Below are 19,502 nucleotides of genomic sequence, written 5' to 3' on the forward strand. Positions count from 1 at the left end.
CATGCGACCGGGGCAGCCTTTGCCACTGCCACAGCTAAGGGAAAGCACAGGGGAATTTTGTCAGGCCCTGAAACATGTTTTCATTCGCAAGCTTTGATTTTTCCCCTGGCTGCAGGTGTGTTGCTTTTGCAGTCACCGCCATCTGGCGCCCTGGCACCCAGCAGCAAATGCCCCCGTTCGGACATCAGGGCAGAAAAGTGCCTTTGGCTCCATCACCAAGCCCCCAGCCAGCCCTTGGGACCAAAGTCAGGGCTTCAGACTTCAGCAGCATTGCAGACCTCTGCGGGCAGCCTAGGACTGCCATGCACAGAACTGTTTTCCAAGCAGCTCCTTTCTTTCTCTGACAAAAAAAAAAAAAAAAAAAAGAGAGAGAGAGAGAGAGAAAGAAAAAAGAAATATTTTGCTTCTCTTTGATTCCTTTTCCCCCACCAGCCCCACTCTCTCTGGCTATCGGCATCAAAGTGCCCTTCGGTCTGTGAGTTAGCACCATGGAAGGGACCAAATCCCTGTGGGGGCGAGGGGCAGGGGGTGGCGGGTTTCGGGGTCCCTTCCTCAAGCTCCGCTGCCGGTGACACGGGAATGGGGCACATCTCCTGGGGGACGTGTCCCGGCTGGGTCGGGGAGCGTGTAGCTCGGTGTCCTGGTGTCAGAGCAATGTCACCTGGTGGCCGTGTCCCTTCCGAGCTGGTCCCAGCGGGGGGGCCCTGCAGGTCCCCCGGGGCCCTGGGACCTTCCTCCTGCTCAGTGCATCAGTTAGTCCCACACTGATGGCATGAGGACGAGCAGGTGGGAGAGCAGGTCCTGTGTCCTGGCTAAAAATTGACTTTCCAGCAGCAGGGGTTAATTTTTACAGATTTTTCTGGACCCATAACAAGCAGTTGGAAGTGCTGGGAAAGGAGACTGGAAGGAGAGCTGTATTCACAGTGCAGATGGTTTGGGGAACTTAGCACGGAGATCAAAGCCGTGGTAGGAGTCTGCTCTCTAATCAGGACCACCTCGCTCCCCCCCTCCCCCTGCCCCAGCTGTGAAATCCCGATTACGCCCCCCTCTTCCCAAAGGTCTCACTGAATTTGGGCTGGCAAAGCTGCCTTGTCTGTGGGGCTGTCCTGCGGCTCCCACTGCTGCTCCCTGGGGCCTCCCAGCCCTCAACAACGGGCTGAGGAAGGGGCAGCAGCGACCCCGACGCAGCGAGGTCTGGTGCCAGGTGGGGTCCCCGACGGACGCCCTTCCCACCTCCCAGGCAGTGCCGTGGGGCACGGGGCTGTCCTGCCCCCACCGGGGCACCCATCCTGCCACCGGACAGGGCTGGGCACCAGCATGGGCTGCAAACCCAGCAGGGGACCCTCTCGGGGAGGGAGCAGCCCCCTCAGCCCCCTCAGCCTCCTCCTCTCTCCCCAGGCTGGCCCCGGGCTGCCTTGGGGCGCGCACCCCATGTTGGGTGCCCCAGGCGGGGGCACAGCTCGGCTCCAGGCTGCCCCAGGGCTGGGGAGCACGGGCCGAGGGCTGCGGCCCCCCCGGCAAGGACCGTGTCCGTTCCTCTCACTGCTTCCCTCCTCATGCACGTCCTCTCGCTGCCTTCTCTTGGCCAGAGAACGGCGTCAGGCTGCAAAGAGCTGCAGATGCGCTCGGGCTGCTCCTGCGCCCTGCCTCCCCCTGCGCCCTGCCTCCCCCTGCACCCTGCGCCCTGCGCCCTGCACCCAGCCTCCCGGGACGCGGGGGTCAGTGCAGCTGACGCCTTGCCAGCAGTGAGGACGTGCAGCGTCCCCAGCGCCGGCGCCCACGAGCCTGGGAGCCGTGGGTGCTGCTGTGCGCTCGCAGGAGGGGGCCGAGGATCAGCTGCGTCCCCGTCCCCTCGCCTCCTCCTCCCTGCCTCCGGCAGCCCAGCAGCGCTCAACCTGCCGCCCGCAGCGCCGGGACAAGCTGGGATGAAGCTGCTCCTGCTCGTCCTGCCGCCGCTCTTCTGTGCTGTTACCAGTAAGTGGGTGTCCCCGCAGGTCAGTCAGAGCGGGGGGGGTGGCAGGCCGCCCGGCCGAGCTCTTGGCGAGGGGTTCACAGGGAATTTTGTGCTGGGATTTGATACAGGTCCTGGCACACGGCGCGGTGATGCTCGCTGCCCCAGAACACCGTGCTGCTTGGAGAAAAATTGCTGGTGCCCGAGGAGAGCTTTCTGCAGAGCTGCTGACGCTGCTCTCCGGACCTTGCTGCTGCCTCCGAGCCCGCTGATAATCACAGGTCGTGGCTCTGCCTTTTAGCCAGGGGCAGGGAAAGGCAGCACCGGAGCGGCGTGGGAGCAGATGCAGCACCAGGGCTGTGGCCTGAAAGGGGAGGGGGGGGTGGCAAACCAGACGCAAATTAAAAACTTTGTGCTGGAAGTTGGGAGGTGTACGACGAAAAGCCGGGAGCTCTGAGGTGCTTCTGTTTGAGTCTGATTTGCTGTGCTTTACTTTTGCCAGTGTCAATGCAAGCTGCTCCTTCCCTGCTGGCCCCGGGGGGGTGCTAAGCCCCTCTCCCCAGCCAAGCAGGTAATTATTGGCATCGCCCCTAAGGTCCTTCGCTTCGGGTGCAGCACAAGCTGGGTGTGCTCCTGCTGGGTGTAGGGAGGGGTCTGCAGCCCTGGGCAGACCCTGCGGCACGGACAGAGAGCTGGGGCACCAACAGGGAGTGGGACGGGAGGTGTGCTGCCCTCGGGCCATGCCCTAAACTCTGCCGGCAGAAATTGGCTGGCAAAAACTGTGTGTGGGTTTATTTGCAGGCAGAGGTAATGTGGACACAAGGCATGCTCTGCTGCGTGTGTTGGTTTCTGGAGAGTTCACTTTCTGGAGATGCGTTTGTTGAACTGACTGGGGAGATGGACCCCGTGTGCAGGGGAAGCAGATCTGCTTCGGTCTGCTCTGAGCTGGGTTTGAAAGGAGATGGCTCTCGGGTGGAAAGCCTCCAACAGACCAGACCTCGCTGCTCTCATTTCGTGCCGCCCTCACTCTCCCTCTGAAGCCCAGCAAAAGCTGCGAGAAGTCCCCGCGATGCGGCCGCAGGCTTAGGACAGGGCCTTGGGGTCTGCGGGGGGGACTGAGCCCGGGGGTTGGGGCCGGGGCCAGGTCCCCCGGCAGCAGCGCTCCCTGCTCCCCGGCTCCGCGTTTATTTCGGTCACGGCTGTTTTACGGGCGATGCGTGGGCTTCGTTTACAATCCTGGGTGGCCCTCACGAAAACTCAGCAGATGCCAGACTTAATCCCAGCTAAATTTGGCCACTTCCTCTCGCTGCTGGCTGCTTCCCAGCCGGGCAGAGCCGGGCAGGCGGGGGGCACGGGCTGTGCCGCAGGGCTCGGAGGGGCTGGTTTGTCCTGCGGGATGCACAGCCCCCCGATGGCCTCAGCGTTCTGCCTTACCTGAGGAACCCACTTTTCCTCTGGTTTCTATTTATTTATATATTTATTTCACTTTCTTTCCCACCCCGCTTTGTTTCCCCGCCGGCTGCCCCCAGCCCCAGGGGGGTTGGTGCAGAACCGGGTCCTGGGGCCGGGGGCTTGGCTGGGACCCTGCGACTTGGGCTCATTCCCGAAGAAATTGCATCTGCCTCTGCTTATGTATATAAATATATATATGTGTAAACTCTCTGCTCTCGGTATTTACATAGCTCCATATGCAGACAGGCTCTCTGCAATGGGGACCTTGAGGCCCTGGAAAGGTTCCCGTTACCTTCTGCGGGTCCTACATAAATTCAGACCAAGAAAACAGCCAGAAACTTGCGTGATGGAGCAGCAAGCAGCAGAGGACCTCCCTGGATGTCCAGAAATGGAACCAAGACAGGAAAACATCCATCAGGAGGGTCTTGAGCTCAGGGCTCAGGAGTCAGATCGGTTTCCATCTGCAGAGCCCGGCAAGGATAAGGGAGGTGCTTTCCCCTGCGGGGCTGCAGCAGAACAGGAGTCAGGGGTCTTGCACCGTCCCTCTCCCTCCTGCTTTGCATTTTCTTACTCTTTCATCACCCCAAATGCTCTCCTAAGGAGACAAGTTCTCCTTACAAGTTTATGAGGAAGCATCAGGCCGGCTAGGGGGGAGGTGAAATGCTCACCTCTCCATGGGGATGGTCGTCCTTGTCCCTTCGTCTGCCACTTGCCCTCTCTCTACAGGAGGAGATTGTATTTATCTTCATCTTTACCTACATAAGGCACCTATCACCGCGCTGATAAGCACCCCCTGGAGCCACTCGGGTGGCAGGGTGGCCATCGCACCAAGCACAACGTTTTGCCCGTGCTTTCCACGTGCAGGACGCTGCGAGGAGACACGGCTGCGGCACTGCTGGGGTGCTGCGAGAAAAAGTAACAGCCTCCTGCTCTGTCGTTTTGACACAACTGCCATTTTGGTTAGCTTTTCGTGCATACTTTTATCATTGGGTGTGATCTGCCAGCATGGGGTAAATAAATAAAAACTCTTTTATTGAAGCATTAACGTTCAACAGATCCACTAGAAACAAACTCGGGGTCGTGGGTGCAGACTGGGAAGAGAAGGGCTGCAGCCCTCCCCCAGCTCTGCTGATCCTTTTGCCACAGTTTCATCTTGCTTGTGCTGCGTTATCAGCAGAAAATAGATGGGTTTGCTCCCAGCTACAGGAACAGATGATCACGCATAAACAAATTTTCAGTGATAACATTTTTGCAACATTTAATACAAGATGCGTTTTTTAAAGTTTCGGGCAGACGGTGATTCCATCTGACATGCGTTACGCGTTGCAACGCTCTGCAGTAGAACCGTGGGTTTAGACGTGCCTAACACAGAAGTATAGCCACAAGCATTTATAAAAACCTAAAATTACTTCTCAGTTTGCAAAAAGACTAGTCAAAGGAGGCACTTCCAAAACAGCAGTCTCCAGTGTACTGTAAAAAAAAAAAAAAAAAGAGAGAGAGAGAGAGAGAATGAAGGAATTTTGGCAAAAGATGCTGAATTTTAGAAAATGCTGGATGAATTTACATAGCCATAGACTGCTGTGCCCATTAGGGATGCCTGGTGGCAATCTCAGCAGAGGCAGGGGCACGGCACCGCTGTGCCCAGCCCCGCGCAGAGCTGCACGGCGCACGGCCCGTGGCGAGACGGGCCCCAGCGGCTCTCCGTGCCTTCTCCAGATTTCTCCGTCTCTCAGATCCATTCCCCATCACTCGGCATCGCTCTCCGGCCGCAGCCCAGGCCTCCCTCGTCTTGTACGGCAGACATTTGGGAAGAGACAGGCAGCCGGCAGGGGTGCTTTCAGCCGCTTCCAGTCTGCTTTCAATTGCTGTGCCACACGCAGGCATTTCTGGGCAGGAAGGACTCTGTGTCTCCAAGAAAAGAAATGGTTTGCAACGTGCAATCAGATCAGCACCGCCAGCAATGCAAATCGACGTGCAGAAGCTGGGGGAGAGAGGGAGGGGAGGTGCCCTGGGGCCGGTGCTGAGCTGTCTGGCTGCTGCTCAGCTGCAGCTGGGACACGGCTGTCCCCATCTCCTGCTTGGGTCCAGGTGTAAACGGGGCTGGTGAGGGGTGCCAGGATGTGTGCTCAGAGCAGAAGTTCAGCCTGGGGAGTCCGAAGGCATCGCTGGCACCTGCCAGCCACAGGCTGCTTCCACCGCAGCTGCCGGTGCCGTGCCCGTGCCATCCTCGGCCCTGCCCGCCCCGGTGCCGTGCCGGGGCACCAGCCCCAAAACCACCGTCTGCCACGGGCAGGCACGTGGACGTGTGATGCTCTGAGTCACATCCACCTCCACGTCACACCGCAGTGCTGCTGATGGGATGGCTAATGAGGTGTGTGTGCGAGAGAGGAAAGTGCTTTTAATTCCAGCACGCCCCACTAGCCAGTAATAGGCTGGCAGCTGAAGAAAATCTTGAGCGACAAGCCGGGCCCCTCCGTGCAGCCCCGGTCCCTCCCGGTGCTCACTGCTGCCACTTCCCCGGGCCTGATCAAAGCGGGGTGTGGAAACGTTTAGCTGGATCTGAGGCGTGCCTCTGCCACGGATAATCGCAGGGTATTAATGAACGGGGCCCTGAGCTGGGGATCGGGATGGCTCTGACAGAAAGGGCCCGGCAGAAGGGGAGCCCGAGCTGCCAGGACAGCCTCGCACCCTGCGATGGAGCTGGGACGCGGCAGCTGGGCTTTAACCTGTTATGAGAATATCTGCCTGTATCTGCTGTGGGTGTTGGGGGATGCCCCACAGAGGTCAGAGCCCTTCATGGGGTGCTGGTGGTGGAGGGCTCACGGGTGGCATGGGGACAGCATGGGCACAAAGCAGGATGCAGCCCCAGGAGCTCAGGTGCTGCCCGAGGGGAGCGCTGAGCACCTCCTCTTCCTTTGGCAGAGCCTCTTGTGATGCACCCCAGGGACAGGCACGCGTGCCCCCTGGGGCAGTTTCCCTGCGGCAACCTCTCCGTGTGCCTGCCCCAGGCCCTGCACTGCAACGGGGTGGACGACTGCGACAACGGAGCCGACGAGGAGAACTGTGGTAATTGGCAAACCCCTAGGAAGGGGGGATGCCCTCGGTGGGAATAACCCCCTGGACCTGGGAATGCCAGGATCCAGGACCCTGAGGGCATTAGGGCAGAGCTGGGTCCACCCCTGGGAGCAGCGGCAGTGGGGGGAGCCCTGGGCCTGCTTCTTTATCCAGCTGCGTCCCGGCTCTGGCACGCGTAATCCACCCAGGCACCATGGCCACGCGTGCCCCATGTAGAAGATCATCTGGGTCCTGGTTTCATCCATCCCCGCACCCTGTCCCGATGCTGCCGGGGTTTTGCTCTACCCAGATGCCAGCCCAGGCACCAGGAAGGCCGCTCAGGGCAGGCATCCCGAGCTGCCGGGTGGAGGGGATGGTGCCGGGCCCCTTCCCCATGCCCTAACGGCGCTCCCCGCCCGCAGTGGACAACACCGGCTGGCTGGGGGTCCTGGGCGACAAGCTGGCCACGCACAGCAGCAGCACGGCGGTGGAAGATGAGGCAGACCCCTGCTGTAAGCCACCTGGTTGGGGTCCGGGCATCCCCCCCTTGCTGTGTGGCCCCTTTGCCCCCTCAGCACACCCCCTCTGCTCTCCCGCAGCGCTGGAGCTGTTCCCGGAGCGGTGCCGGTGCTGGGGCCAGGCAGTAGACTGCACTGCGCAGGACCTCAGCGCTGTGCCCTGGGTCTCCCCCAACGTGACGAGGCTGTGAGTAGCGGTGGGACATGTTCTTCCCCTTTCCCCCAAGGGAACCCATGCCCCCCCAGGGCCAGCAGCCCCCTGTCACAGGGATTTGGCTGCCTGCAGCACCCCCAGACCGCACGGAGCTGGGAGAGGCGGCTGCTGGCTGCTCTGTGCTGCTGCTGGGCTGGAGGTTGGCAAGCCCCAGCTGCTTGTCACACACACAAAGTAAGGGCTAGGAGGGGAAGGAGAGCCTGAAAAAACTCAGCCATGGCAAATAATTCTTGCAGATTGGGAGAGCAATTAGTGGTGTTGTGTTAACGAACAGCAGCTGCCTTGCATCTCATTTGTATTGCACAGGAGGAGGGCCTCGGCTGCCCCATCCTCCTGTGATAAAGGTTCTCTGGCCTCGGAATTTGGTTTCTTTATTTATTTTCCTCCCTCCCTCCTTCCCTCTTCCTGTTTTCCTGTTAGGGACCTGAAGAAAAATAAAATCCACTCTCTGCTGGACAATCAGTTCGCCAGGTACAGGAGGCTGAAGAAGCTGTGAGTATCACCCCTCTGTGCCCCGTTGCGCCAAACGGGGCGAGCAGCGGCCGTGCGGGTCGGCAGCAGCAGGGGCAGCACAGGGAACAGGAGCGTGCACGTGTCGGGGTGGCTTTGCTCAGGGCTGTGCTGCGGCTCCGTGTTAGCCCAGGCACTCCTCAGCCTGTCTTCATCTCCACCACTTGGTCTCTGTGTTTGAGGCTGCCCAGCCCTGGAGTTGGAGGAGTAATGACACCGTTGGTCCCTCTGTGCAAGCCCTGCGATGATTTTCTAGGCTGAGACCCCCCTAGAAAGTGTTTCTTTTCCAATCTGTTTCTCTGTTCCATTTTTTAATAGATTTTTGCAAAACAACAAGATCCGTATGATCTCACCCAAAGCGTTCGCTGGACTTTCTCAGCTCAAAACGTTGTAAGTAAGAGTTCCTGCGTTACGAGGCCCTGGGGAGGAAATCCGTGGGACGAGGCAGGCCTCTGCGCCGCTTGGCACGCGAGGCTCGCAGCACAGCCGGCTCCAGTCCGGCTCTCGGACTTCTTGCTCCTGCAAGAATCAGTACCAAGCCTGCTTTAAACTGGAGTAGGTGGGTGAATGTGGGGCAGGGCGGAGGCACCAGCACATCCCGCACATCACTCCCTTCCCCTCCCCGTGTTTGCCTGCCTGATCCAGGGCCCCGCATCAGAGATGCGAAGGGAGAGGAGCCGCAGGTACTGACAGTGGGGGGCACACAGGCTCCTTGGGAGGAGCAGCTTTAGCAAAAGCTGGGTGAATTAGCAGCGGTACCAGGAGGAAAATGATCTTCTCTGTTCATCTGTAGGTTCCTCAGCCACAACAAGATCTCCCAGCTGAAGCCCCGGGTTTTCGAGGACCTGCAGCACCTCGAGTGGCTGTGAGTGCCCCCTCTGGTTCTGACCCCCATGCGTGATCCCGGTGCGTCGTGACACCAGTTCCTTGTGGGGGGATTAATGAGGCCGGGTCTTGTCCACGATCTCATTACGGATGTCAGATGGAGTGGGGATGGTGGCCTCACGGCTCCGTGGTGGGATGCAATCGCTTGCTGGGGGGCTGCAGGGCGCAGAGCGAGGCTGGCTGCGGGGGCACCCACAGCACCTGGGCCAGCTCCAGAGCAACACATGAGAGCCTCCCAGTGCGGTAGTGAACAGGGAGGTCTGCAGCCCCAGCCCCTCAAAAAGTGTGCCCAAACCAAAAGTGCAGCTAATGTCCGCTCCTCCTGCTTATTCTCGAAGGCCCTGTTTGCCCATGTGCTTTTACACATCTTTTTACATAGAAAAATCCCTAAAGGCTGCTCTATAAGGTGATTCCCCGCCCGAGTGTGCAGGGGCGGCCCCGCCACCAGGGCAGGCCTGCTCCCCGTCAGGTTTCCCCTTATTTGCCATGGGACCAGCTCAGTTATTCCTTAAATCAAAGAGGGAAAACAGAATGATGAACGACTCACGGAGGGTGGTCTGTGGCGCAAACAAGCCAAAGGACTTTTGAGAAGCCAAGCACGGCCCTGAATTCCCTGGATGGCTTTTAATTTATCGTTATTTCACAGCAGAGGAGAGGAAAAATCCAACAGACCCTGACTGTGAAGGATTCCAGACTCTGCAGCTGGATCCGATGCTTCAGCCGGGGCAGGATTCACAGGGGAGCAGGATGGGATGCGGGGGGCTGCCCCCACCCAGGGGTGGCACCCAGGGGGACCTGCAGGGCAGAAGGGACAGAGCCAGCTCCCCGGGCACGGCGTGGTGCTCGGCGTGCTCCTGGTGCCGGCAGCCTCCTGCTGCCTTCCTCGCCATTGGTGGGTGCCCCATCTCACTCCTCCTCCTCCTCTGCAGGATGCTGGACAACAACAGGATCGCCAGGATCGCCCCCGCCGCTTTTGTGGGGCTGAAGTCCCTGTACTTTCTGTAAGTCCTCCTGCTCCCTTTCTCCAGGCTCTGTTTCTGAGCCCCTTCCTTGGGGCTAAGTCAAGGGTGCTGTGGCTTCCTCACCTTCCCCAGGGTGCGAGGGATAACTCTGCAGGGCACATACCTGCCCTGCTGCAATTTCCAGCAGCTGGCTGAGGACACCGCGTTCAGCAGGGCATTGTGCTGCCCTAAGTTCTGCCCCTTGTGCTAGCTGTTTGAGCACCACGTTGAGATAAGGGCTGTTCGTAAGGTCCAGCCGTTTCCAAGAGGGAAGTACAGGATAACTGACTGGCTTTGGCCACCATAAGAGTAATTTTGCAATCACTCTAATGTGATTTTAATACCTTCTCCACCTCCATAGTCCACAGTGCAGATCAGAAACTCTGGCAGCAGCTTGGAGTCAGAGTAAGGGGAGAAATTTTGGCTGTTAGACTGGAAAAAACACGTGTGTGAGTGCACACACGTATATACACTCCCATATATCTGACCATGCTTTAAGCTGTATTCCCTGAGCTTGCACCTGCAAGGGCAGAGCTGCAGCTGCTGGTGTGGGCTCGCACCAGCACTGCTGGCGTTGGTTGCAAAAGCCCCAAAATTGGGTGCGTGGTACTGACGTAACTTGTGGGGCTGGGGCTGGGGAGCCACCGGGGCTGGTGGGGGCCCTGGTTGGGGATCTGGGGCCGTGAGGTGGCTGGAGGAGGGACAGCATGCTCGGGGGGGCACCCAGCGTCCAGGTGCCTGTCCCCACTGTCCCCAGAGAGGGCTGTGGGGCAGTGCCCCCCCCCCCCCCGGGCTGCGTTCCCACGTTGCGGGCAGGGGAGCCGCTGTCCTCGGTGACGTAGCTTGTTTATCCTGCTGCTTTTTTTAACAAATCGAGCTAATAAACTGCGGTCACAAGAAGCACACTAAGGAGCGCTGCGCACGCAGGCATGTGCAAAAGTGGCTGAGAAAAATGCCAGAGGGAGTTCGTGCTGTAAATCTGCCTTCGCTGCCTGTCACTCCCGGGTCGCTCTGGTTCCGTGCACCGTTCTCCTTGGGCCATGCCCCTCAGCTCCCTGGCAAGGCTGTCCCACAGCCGCTAAGTACGACCCATATCCTTACTGTCATAGCCCAAGAAGGCGAGTGAAGCTCTGCACCACGGGTAAGGTGCATGCACTAGCCCTTTGCCCTGGGCAGTAGTGGCTGACCCACTGCCGGCCCCACAGCCGGGGTGCGGGGAGCCGGTGCAGCCAGCGCGGTGCTGGAGGTGCCGCCAGCCCTGAGCTCGGCCCGGGTACTGCTGTGAGCAGCAGCCCTGCGGGGAGGCCGGGCACCAGCAGAAAGCCCTCGGGGTGCATCCCGTGCAGGGGTACGGCGCTGTGACCCCGTTCGTCTCTGTTCCTCCCCGCAGGTACATGCTGAACAACTCCCTGGCTAAAATACCCAACACCTCCCTGTGTGCGGAGATGCCGAAGCTGAGCTGGCTGTGAGTACCTGGCCTTGGGCAGCCGGGTCCGGGGCAGGCACTGCTCCCTGGGGGCATCCCAACGGGGACAGGGCCGGGGAGGCAGCCGCACAATCGTCTTTCCTGCAGGGATCTGGAAGGGAACAGGATCCGGGCGGTGCGTGGGGCCGTGTTCCAGGAGTGCCGTGAGCTCACCGTGCTGTGAGTACCCCACGGCCCTGCCTGCCCGGGGACACCCCTTGGTGGGGTGGGGGCAGGTGGGGCTCGGCTCAGACACCGTTTCCCTCTGCTCTGGGCTAGGCGAGGGGCTGCGTTTCACGTGAACGGTTTCGCTCCGTATCTGTATTGCTGTCAGCTTCATGAATTTTATATCTGCTCTGTAGGGACTTGATGGGGCACCCCAGGGCCTTGTCCAGCAGCTCTGGGTCTGGAGGGTAGTTCCCCCGTCAGCAGCAGCCTGGGGCTGCCGGAACCGAGCAGGGTCAGAGGCAGGGCGCAGCACGGAAAAAGCTTCCCATGGTGCGCAAGCAACGAGGCTCACGGCCAGCCCAAAGCCTTCCGTTGGCATCCAAATCCCCTAAAAATATCTCTGAGGAGCACCATAAACTTTGTGAGCTGGCTCTGTGTGTCAAACCCCGAGCAGCTCTGCTTACCGCCCCCCTGCCTGGGGCCTGTTCCTGCACCGCTGCATGGCTGGGGCTGGGCTGTGCTCCGGGCCCTCACGCAGGTGCCTTCCTGGGGCTGACAGGGGAAAAGAATTCACCTTGGTAATGCCCAGGCCTCTCCCAGGGGTGTTGTCGTGTGCGATGGCTGTATGTCTCCCAGAGAGATAGATACAGCCCCTGGAGAGCTGAGCTCAGGCCAGGGAAGTTTAGCGCCGCGCACACCCGTGGGCTGCCCGATGGCCGCGGGTGGTGGTGGCAGCAGGAGCGCGATGGGCGCCCCGGCGTCCTGCCAGGGGATCACCAGCAGTCATCGGAGCCACCCCACACCACTTCTCCCGTGGGAGCTGCCGGCAGCCCTAGCGAGGTGGGCGAGCTGCTGCCCCACGGCTCCCTCCGTCCTCCCAAAACCAACCCCCTTCGGCTTTGATCAGCCGCGTGTTTCCCAGGGCTGTTGTGGCACTGCCATGGAAACCCAAGTGAGGGCAAAGACAGACGGTGTAAACACACCCCGCCAGTGACACCGGCCCCAGAGACAGCTCGGCGAGGAGGGGCCGCAGACGCAGAGGGGCTCGTGCTGGGCTCTGCAGGACGAGCCGGCCCGGCCGGGCTCCCCCATGTCTGCGCTGTGGTGCTCCCGGCCACCGCGGTGCAGACGCACGCCTTGCTCCATGTTCGATCCCACGGACAATGTGGCAGCAGAGCCAAAGTGAGAGCAACCAGAAACTGGACTGAGGGGCTGTGCTCTGGAGCAAGCGATTTAATTTTTTATCCTCTGGAAGGACGAGGGCCTTTGTCTGCAGACGTCTCGCAGCGCTGCAGCACAGCGGGCTGCCTCAGTTGGTGGCAGGGCTCAGCAGAGCCCAGCTGTGCTTCCATCCTAGTGCACCACTCCAGGCTTTCACTTCTCGTCCTCAGTTTTTAATTCTGAGCCCTTCAGCCAGCTCTGGTCACCTCCTGTTTTTCTGGTGGGCCCTTCTCTAAGGGCTTGTGTGAGGTGGGGCCTTGCCCCAGGGAGCTGGGCTCTGGCCCAGGCCCGGCCCCACAGCAGCGGAGCGTTGGGTGAGCACGGGCTGGGGGTGGCGGCTGGGGCAGGGGGCACTGGGGAGGGACTCCATGGAGCCGGGGGCACCCCATGGATGTGCCCCAAGCAGAGCACCCTGAGTGCCTGCAGCCAGCCCAGAGGCTGGGTGACGCCCGCAGAGGGTGCACAAGGCTCATTGCACCCACGCTCTCCTCTTCCTCCTCACTCAGGGTCCTGCGCAGGAACAAGATCAGGTGGATCCAAGGCGGGACGTTTTCCAGGCTGAACAGGCTGGTGGAGCTGTAAGTGTCTGCCCGTCGTGTTCCTCGAGACTGCTGCTGCGGGCTGGGGGTCCCTGGCTCAGGACCCGCTGTGTGGGGGCTGCGTGTGCCCCCTGCCCACCCTGCGCGGCTCGGTGGTGCTGGCACGGCGGGCACAGAGCCTGCGGGCAGGTGGCCTCACGCCTTCCCAAACACCGCTCTGCTCTGCCAGAGACCTGTCCCGCAACGGGCTAGATGAGCTCCCGGCATCACTGTTCAACGGCCTGGCCGACCTGCAGCAGCTGTGAGTACCGGAGCACCCTGCCACCGCGGGGAGGGGGCGGCCAGCACCCGGCCCCTGCAAGGCGCTGTGCAATTCTGCTCTGCATCTGTGTGCCCATCCTGGGGATGGGGAGTGCTGGGGAGAAGCCAGAAAAGCCCCCCCCTCTGTCCTTACTTACAGCTCCTGTGATAGCTTCCAGGTAGGAAAACTATCAAAGCTTTCCTTCTTTTCAGGAATGTTTCCTACAACCCCTTGAACGAGATCTTCCCCGGGCAGTTTGAGAGCCTGCCCCAGCTGCGGTCCCTGTGAGTCCCACAGCATCCCCAGCCCTGCAGCAGCACCGAGGCCAGCCCGGCAGCTCCCAGCCTCCCCTGCCCTGCTTTCGTCTTGCAGGAGCTTGGAAGGGCTGGAGATCCCCAACATCCACAACCTGACCTTCCGCAGGCTGGCCAACCTCTCCCACATGTGAGTGGAGGGGACGACACCAGCTCACTCCTCGCTCTGAGCAGGCGGCTTCAGCCCCTGCGTGCGCCGTGCCTGCACCTCCCCGTGCAGGACCCCCTGCCGGAGCAGTGGGGGCATTTATCCCACACCAAATTGCGGAGGTGCCCCCCATGCACGTGACACAAGGAACGATGCACACTTCTGAGTGTGCACCGCACGGGTGGTGCGGGAGGGGTGGGCTCTGTCGGGCGAGGTGTGCACGGGCCCCGCGTCGTGTGCCCGAGTGCCCCCTTAGAGGTGCTTTGCCTGGGCCCGAGGTAACGGCCTAAGGGCAGCAGAGACGTGCAGCAAGGCTGGACAGGCACCGCACACGTGGTGGAAATACAGCCGAGGAGCCAGCTGTGAGTGCTGGGGCTTTGCTTTGGAAGGATAAAAAAAAAAATAATTATCTCCAGATGCACATTTTAGAGTACCTGTAATGAAAGACAACTGTACATCTTCCTTTCTGTAATTGGTCTGTTTGGACTGTAAATATGGTACATTTTCTACCTGACTTGCTAATAAGCAATCATTTTCTCCCCTTTTATCTATAATTAAGCAGAAACGAGCCTTGCATTGCAGTTTTGTAGTCATTTTCTAATGTGGAGTTTTACTAAGCTTGTATGGGATTGCTTTTATAAGGCTTGAAAAGATTAATCTGAAATAATATGCAGGGGAAAAATCTGAATCCCTGTTAATGGAAGTTGAGAGACTTGAACAAGGGAATGATTTTTAAATGTTTGTGAGAAGCAGGGCTTGGAGGAAAATACTCCGCTCTCTATTTATTAGCTGATGGTGACAGATATAAGCGCGGCTGTGCAGCACTCGATCCAGGAAAGCATTGGGGTGCCTCCTGCCTGTTTCGCAAAGGATTTGGGCTGTTGCTTATTCGGTGTCCAAAACAAACTGCAGACACTGTGCAAACCGCACCCCCCTGTTCAGCTCTCTTCCTCTCTGCATGTTCCTCCCCTGTCCCGGGTGCTGCTGCAGAGGGCTGTGTGCTGGCCTCCCGGGTCCTCTGCTCCAGTTGTCCTCCTGTCCCTGGTTAGTGACAGCTCCAAGGCTCGTGGCTAGTGATTTGAGGGTCTGGCTGGCCCTGCTCCACGCAGACAGGGACAAGCACCACGGGGGGCTGGAGGAGGTGGATGTGGCAGCAGCAGGGCTGTGCACGCCGGCCCGGTGGCAGCCAGCCCCTTCCTCCCAGCAGCTACTTCAAGAAGTTCCAGTACTGCAGCTCTGCGCCCCACGTGCGCAGCTGCAAGCCCAACACCGACGGCATCTCCTCCTTCGAGCACCTCCTGGCCAACATCATCCTGCGCGTCTTCGTCTGGGTCATCGCCTGCGTCACCTGCCTCGGCAACCTCTTCGTCATCTGCATGCGCTCCCTCATCGCCACGGAGAACAGCCAGCACGCCATGGCCATCAAGTCCCTGTGCTGTGAGCTGGGAGCGGTGGGGAGGGCACAGGGGGGGCCTCTCCAGCTCACAGCACCCCAAACCAGCACGGCCGGGGCCCATTGCTGCCTGCCTTTCTTTTCACGCCGATGTCAGGGGTGCTCCTGGCATGTCTCAGCTCCTGCCCATGCTTATAGGTGCCGCGGCACCGTCTGGCAGCTCTTCTAATACATGCAGACACAACAGCTCTGCGGTGGCTTTGTGGCCCCGGTGTCACTGCAGGGGGTACAGCTGCCCGCTGGAGCCTTTCTCTCACCGTGCCTTGCCTCCACCCCAGGTGCCGACGGCCTGATGGGCATCTACCTCTTCGTCATCGGCGCCTTCGACCTCAAGTACTCGGGCGAATACAACAAGCACGCGCAGGGCTGGATGGCCAGCCTGCAGTGCCAGCTGGTGGGCAGCCTGGCCATGCTGTCCTCCGAGGTGTCCGTCCTGCTGCTGACCTACATGACCCTGGAGAAGTACTTCTCCATCGTCTTCCCCTTCAGCCACCGCAGAGCCGGCAGGAAGCAGACCGTCTCGGTGCTGGCCGTCATCTGGCTCCTGGGCTTCTCCCTCAGCCTCGTCCCCCTGTGGTGTAAGGAGTCCTTCGGCAACTACTACGGCAGGAACGGGGTTTGCTTCCCGCTGCAGTCCGACCTGGGCGAGCGGCCCAGCGCCAGGGGCTACTCCACCACCATCTACCTGGGTGAGGCCACGGGCACGGAGCGGGGCAGGCCGGGGTTCCAGAGGCAGCGGGGTGGCTCAGCGCACCCAGGTCTGGGGCGAGCCGGGGCTGCGGAGCTGCCTCTGCCCCCTCTAGTGGGGAAGTGGGAGCAGTCCTGCTGCGCCACGGCCCCAGCCGAGGTGCTCCGAGAGAAACCTCTTCCTCTCCAGGCTTGAACCTTGCGGCCTTCATCACCATCGTCTTCGCTTACACCGGCATGTTCTACTCCATCCATATCACCGCGTCCAGGACAGCCGAGAGGAGCGTCTGCTCCCGGGAAGTCGCCATCGCAAAGCGCTTCTTCTTCATCGTCATCACCGATGCTCTCTGCTGGATCCCCATCTTCCTGCTCAAGCTGCTCTCCCTGCTGCAGGTGGAAATACCAGGTGAAGGACCCGGCCGGGCGCACCGCTGTCGGCCCAGAGCCCCTGGGTGGGGGCTCCTCGGTGTGGGTGCTGCCAAGGTTGGGTGTCTGAGTGCAGGGGGTGAGTGTCGCCCATCCCAAGGTGGGCCCTGGCCCCCTCCAGCTCCCCACAGAGCTGCAGTTGTGACACACACACACACACACACACCCCCCGTGGCCATGAGCCTGGAAATGGGATTGCCCCACTTTGTGGCATGGGTGGGTTCCCCCGGGCAGGGCTCTGGCCGCCTAACGCCGTGTCCTCATCGGTGGAACGCAGGCACCATCACCTCCTGGGTGGTCATCTTCATCCTGCCCATCAACAGCGCCCTCAACCCCATCCTCTACACCATCACCACCGCCCCCTTCCAGGAGCAGCTGCAGGGCTGTCTGCAGGCCAAGCCGTCGGAGCTGCACGAGTGCCAGAGGAGCTCTGTGCTGGCAGCGACGCAGGCCAGCACTGTCTGACGCTGAGGACGCCCCAGGAGCGGTGCATCTCCCCTACCAGATCTTCCCCTGCGGCAGGCAGGGGCCGTGCCACGAAGGGCACAGGCACCTCGAGTTCAGCCGCTTGCTGCCACCGCGGTGCTCATGTGGGTCTGGGGGCTTGGGGGCAGCGGTGCCCCCAGGCAACCCCTGCTGCCCAACCCCAAGGGGGGGCTCGGCTCCTGCCACCCAATTCACAGCTGCTCTTGGGTTACTTTTTTGGCTTCATTCTGCCAAAATGTTGGATGTGCGGCCTGATGGCTCCAGCCACCACATGAACGCATTGCCCAGCCCCACGATGTTGCTGGGCTGGGGAATCGGCCAGCAGCACCCTCCCACCACCAGGGGTTCTCCACCAGCCAGCAGGTATCGTTAGTACTTTATTAATTACACGGATGGGAAGAGCAGCCCCGATCCAAGTCAAACAGTCTGTTGCAGTTGCATATGATACAAAACAAGGAATAGTCCCTTAAATACAAAATACACGTCCTTTAAGTGAACATCACCTGGCGCTGAGCTCTACCGCCTGAGTTATATATTAATATTCCAACTGTACAAGTATTTATAGGTAGAAAAAAAAAAAAAGAAACATTTAAAAAAATATTAGGAGAAAAATCACTCCCTCAGAAAAGTTAGTTATATTTTTATATATATATATAAAATATATATATAAAAACACAGAATACAGGCTGGGTTGTTTTTTTCACCAAGAGACAGACATGATTTGTTACAGCAAAACTGGCATGGGGAATTGCTCCCGCACGTGGGTCGTGTTGCCTTCCAGTTGGAACGACGTCGAGTAACTTGGGTCCCTGCCTACAAGGAGAAACCAGGTCAGTTCCGAGTGCCGGCAGCGACGTTGGACGGCTTCTCGGGGTGGAAGAAAGGAAGGGCGCGAGCTGGGAGCTGAGGGAGTGCTGGGGACAGGGGACAGAGGCAGCTCCGCACCCTGCAGGGGCACCAGCTCTGCTCCTGCGGGCTGGTGGGGGCTGGGCTTGGAACCGCGTCCATCCAGCCCCCACTGAAACCTAGCGCACAGGGGGGGTCTTTTAGCTGAGCAAGGCAGCTATCAAGGCACTGGACTGGAGAGCTTGCTCCTTCTTCTCCTATGAAATTGAGCACCAGAGGTGATAGCAATGGCTTCCTTCTGCCACCCAGCGATGGCCGTCACTAACTGGCTTGATAGATATCCACACACAGTTCCCTCCTCCGATAACAGCACCCTTCAGCAGATTCCCACCCTGACCCCCTGCCTGTCCCCCCCCGGCTGCCAACCCACGCACGCTCCCCCCTCGCCGCCCCCCTGTCACTTCCCAACACAGCGCCGTGACCTGCGGACGTGGCCCCGTCCTCCCCGCTCTTGTCTCCCCCTCCTGCCTCCTGCTTCGCCCCCACACCTCCACCCCTGTGCCTGGTCTGGGGGAGCTGAGCTCCACGGGGCTCGCACGGGGGGACCCAGCTCACCCGGGGCCTGCTGCCTTCCTAGTGGGGGTCGCCCCCAGGCCCCCTCTCCTTCCTGTGGATGAGCAGCACCTCGCTCGCCCATCCTGCCCGCAGACACCCTGTGGGGCAGGGCTTCGCCTCTCCGCGCTGGGGAAAGGGCGGCAGGGGTGGTGGCAAAGATCCCCGCAGCCAGAGGAGAGAAGGCCCCTTGCACAGCTGCGGCAGCCCGTGGCTCTCCAGAGGGGGGGCCTGGCCCAGGTTAAAAGGAAGCTTATAAATATGTGCCTGAGGGTGCCCCCATGCAGCTGGATGCCAGCTCCGCGCCCCCCTCTGCCTGCCCCAGCCCAATTGACTGGCGAGTCCACGGTCCGACAGGACAGAGCAGCTTCCCGGCTCCTCAGATCTTGGTCTCGGGGCCGTTTGGGCTCAGTGCTGGGAAGGAATCTCGGATCCTCGCCAGCTCCATGGCGCAGAGGTGCCCGAAGACCTTGTTGTACCACTCCGGAGACCGGCCCCTGGGAAGGGAGCAAGGCAGAGCGAGGGGTGAGCGGCAGGGCAGGCCCCCGGCCCGCACCAGCAAGCAGCACCTCCCTTCTTGCTCAGCACAGCTCCAGCTGCCGTGGGCTAGGAGATGAGGAACAAGCACTACGTAGCAGCAAAAGGCACGTTCCCCCCCCCGCCCCTCGCTGCAGTGCACAGCAAAACGCAGGAGCAGCTTGCCGAGGTACCAGGGTGTCCCATACCTGAGGTCAGCCCTGCAGATGTGCGTCACCTTGGAGCGGCCCATGCCGCTGGGCTCGATGAGGTACTGGGACGTCAGCACCACGGCCTTGACGCCGCCTTCCACCTGCAGCTTGTCGTGTTCCACCGAGATGGAGATGAGCAGGCAGGCTCCCCGCGGCAGGTCCGTGCGCCAGCGCCTGCCGACAGAGCGCCCGCTCAGCTGGGGGAGCCCAGGGACACAACAAATCCCTCGGGCTCGGGTCCCCCCTGCCCTCACCTGAGCACCACGCAGTCCCTGCGCGGGTGGGGCGCCATGCTGTCCGTCACGTAGTGATAAACCTCCATGTCCTTGTCCAGGGCCTCCACCACTTTGCTCTGCAGCAGGTCCTCATCCCAGAGGTGACGCTCCCGGAGCACCCGGTGCAGCACCATCGAGGGAGGGGCCTCAACATCCGTGGAGACCTTCCACAAGCGCAGAGGGTGCCCGTCCCCAACCTGCCAGGGCCGAGCAGAAGGGTCAGGCGGCTGTCCTGGGAGCCCTGAGAG

General features: G+C 60.5%; 2 protein-coding genes across 16 annotated transcripts in view; one reads left to right on the plus strand and one right to left on the minus strand.

Annotated features, from left to right (window-relative positions):
- The first annotated feature begins 1,050 nt into the window (after window positions 1–1,050).
- LOC310880673 (relaxin receptor 1-like) lies at window positions 1,051–17,013 on the plus strand. 10 transcript variants are annotated; one of them, XM_083796858.1, is made up of 19 exons: window positions 1,055–1,974; window positions 2,083–2,232; window positions 6,326–6,469; window positions 6,880–6,969; window positions 7,057–7,162; window positions 7,610–7,681; window positions 8,018–8,089; window positions 8,493–8,564; window positions 9,514–9,585; window positions 10,976–11,050; window positions 11,159–11,230; window positions 12,946–13,017; window positions 13,208–13,279; window positions 13,492–13,563; window positions 13,652–13,723; window positions 14,949–15,178; window positions 15,473–15,883; window positions 16,072–16,287; window positions 16,585–17,013. In XM_083796858.1, exons 1-19 carry the CDS (start codon window positions 1,557–1,559, stop codon window positions 16,770–16,772), a joined length of 2,676 nt encoding a protein of 891 aa, XP_083652984.1. In that variant the 5' UTR covers window positions 1,055–1,556; the 3' UTR covers window positions 16,773–17,013. The 10 variants fall into 10 exon arrangements, with proteins under 10 accessions (XP_083652978.1, XP_083652975.1, XP_083652979.1 ...); XM_083796853.1 differs by having other exon boundaries at window positions 1,053–1,974; window positions 14,946–15,178; window positions 16,072–17,013; XM_083796856.1 differs by having other exon boundaries at window positions 1,054–1,974; window positions 6,880–7,162; window positions 14,946–15,178.
- Window positions 17,014–17,157: 144 nt separating this feature from the next.
- Window positions 17,158–19,502, minus strand: part of STARD8 (StAR related lipid transfer domain containing 8) — a 59,855-nt gene continuing 57,510 nt past the window's right edge. For all 6 annotated transcript variants that reach the window (XM_083796845.1, XM_083796848.1, XM_083796847.1 and 3 more), the window contains 3 exons: window positions 19,234–19,451; window positions 18,977–19,153; window positions 17,158–18,748 (listed from right to left, as the gene is read on the minus strand). In XM_083796845.1, the coding sequence (XP_083652971.1) occupies window positions 18,631–18,748; window positions 18,977–19,153; window positions 19,234–19,451 (513 nt within the window). In that variant the 3' untranslated portion in view covers window positions 17,158–18,630. The remainder of the gene's footprint in view (window positions 18,749–18,976; window positions 19,154–19,233; window positions 19,452–19,502) is intronic.

This window comes from Anser anser (assembly GCF_964211835.1).
Source record: "Anser anser genome assembly, chromosome: 13".
In the NCBI taxonomy this organism is placed as follows: domain Eukaryota; kingdom Metazoa; phylum Chordata; class Aves; order Anseriformes; family Anatidae; genus Anser; species Anser anser.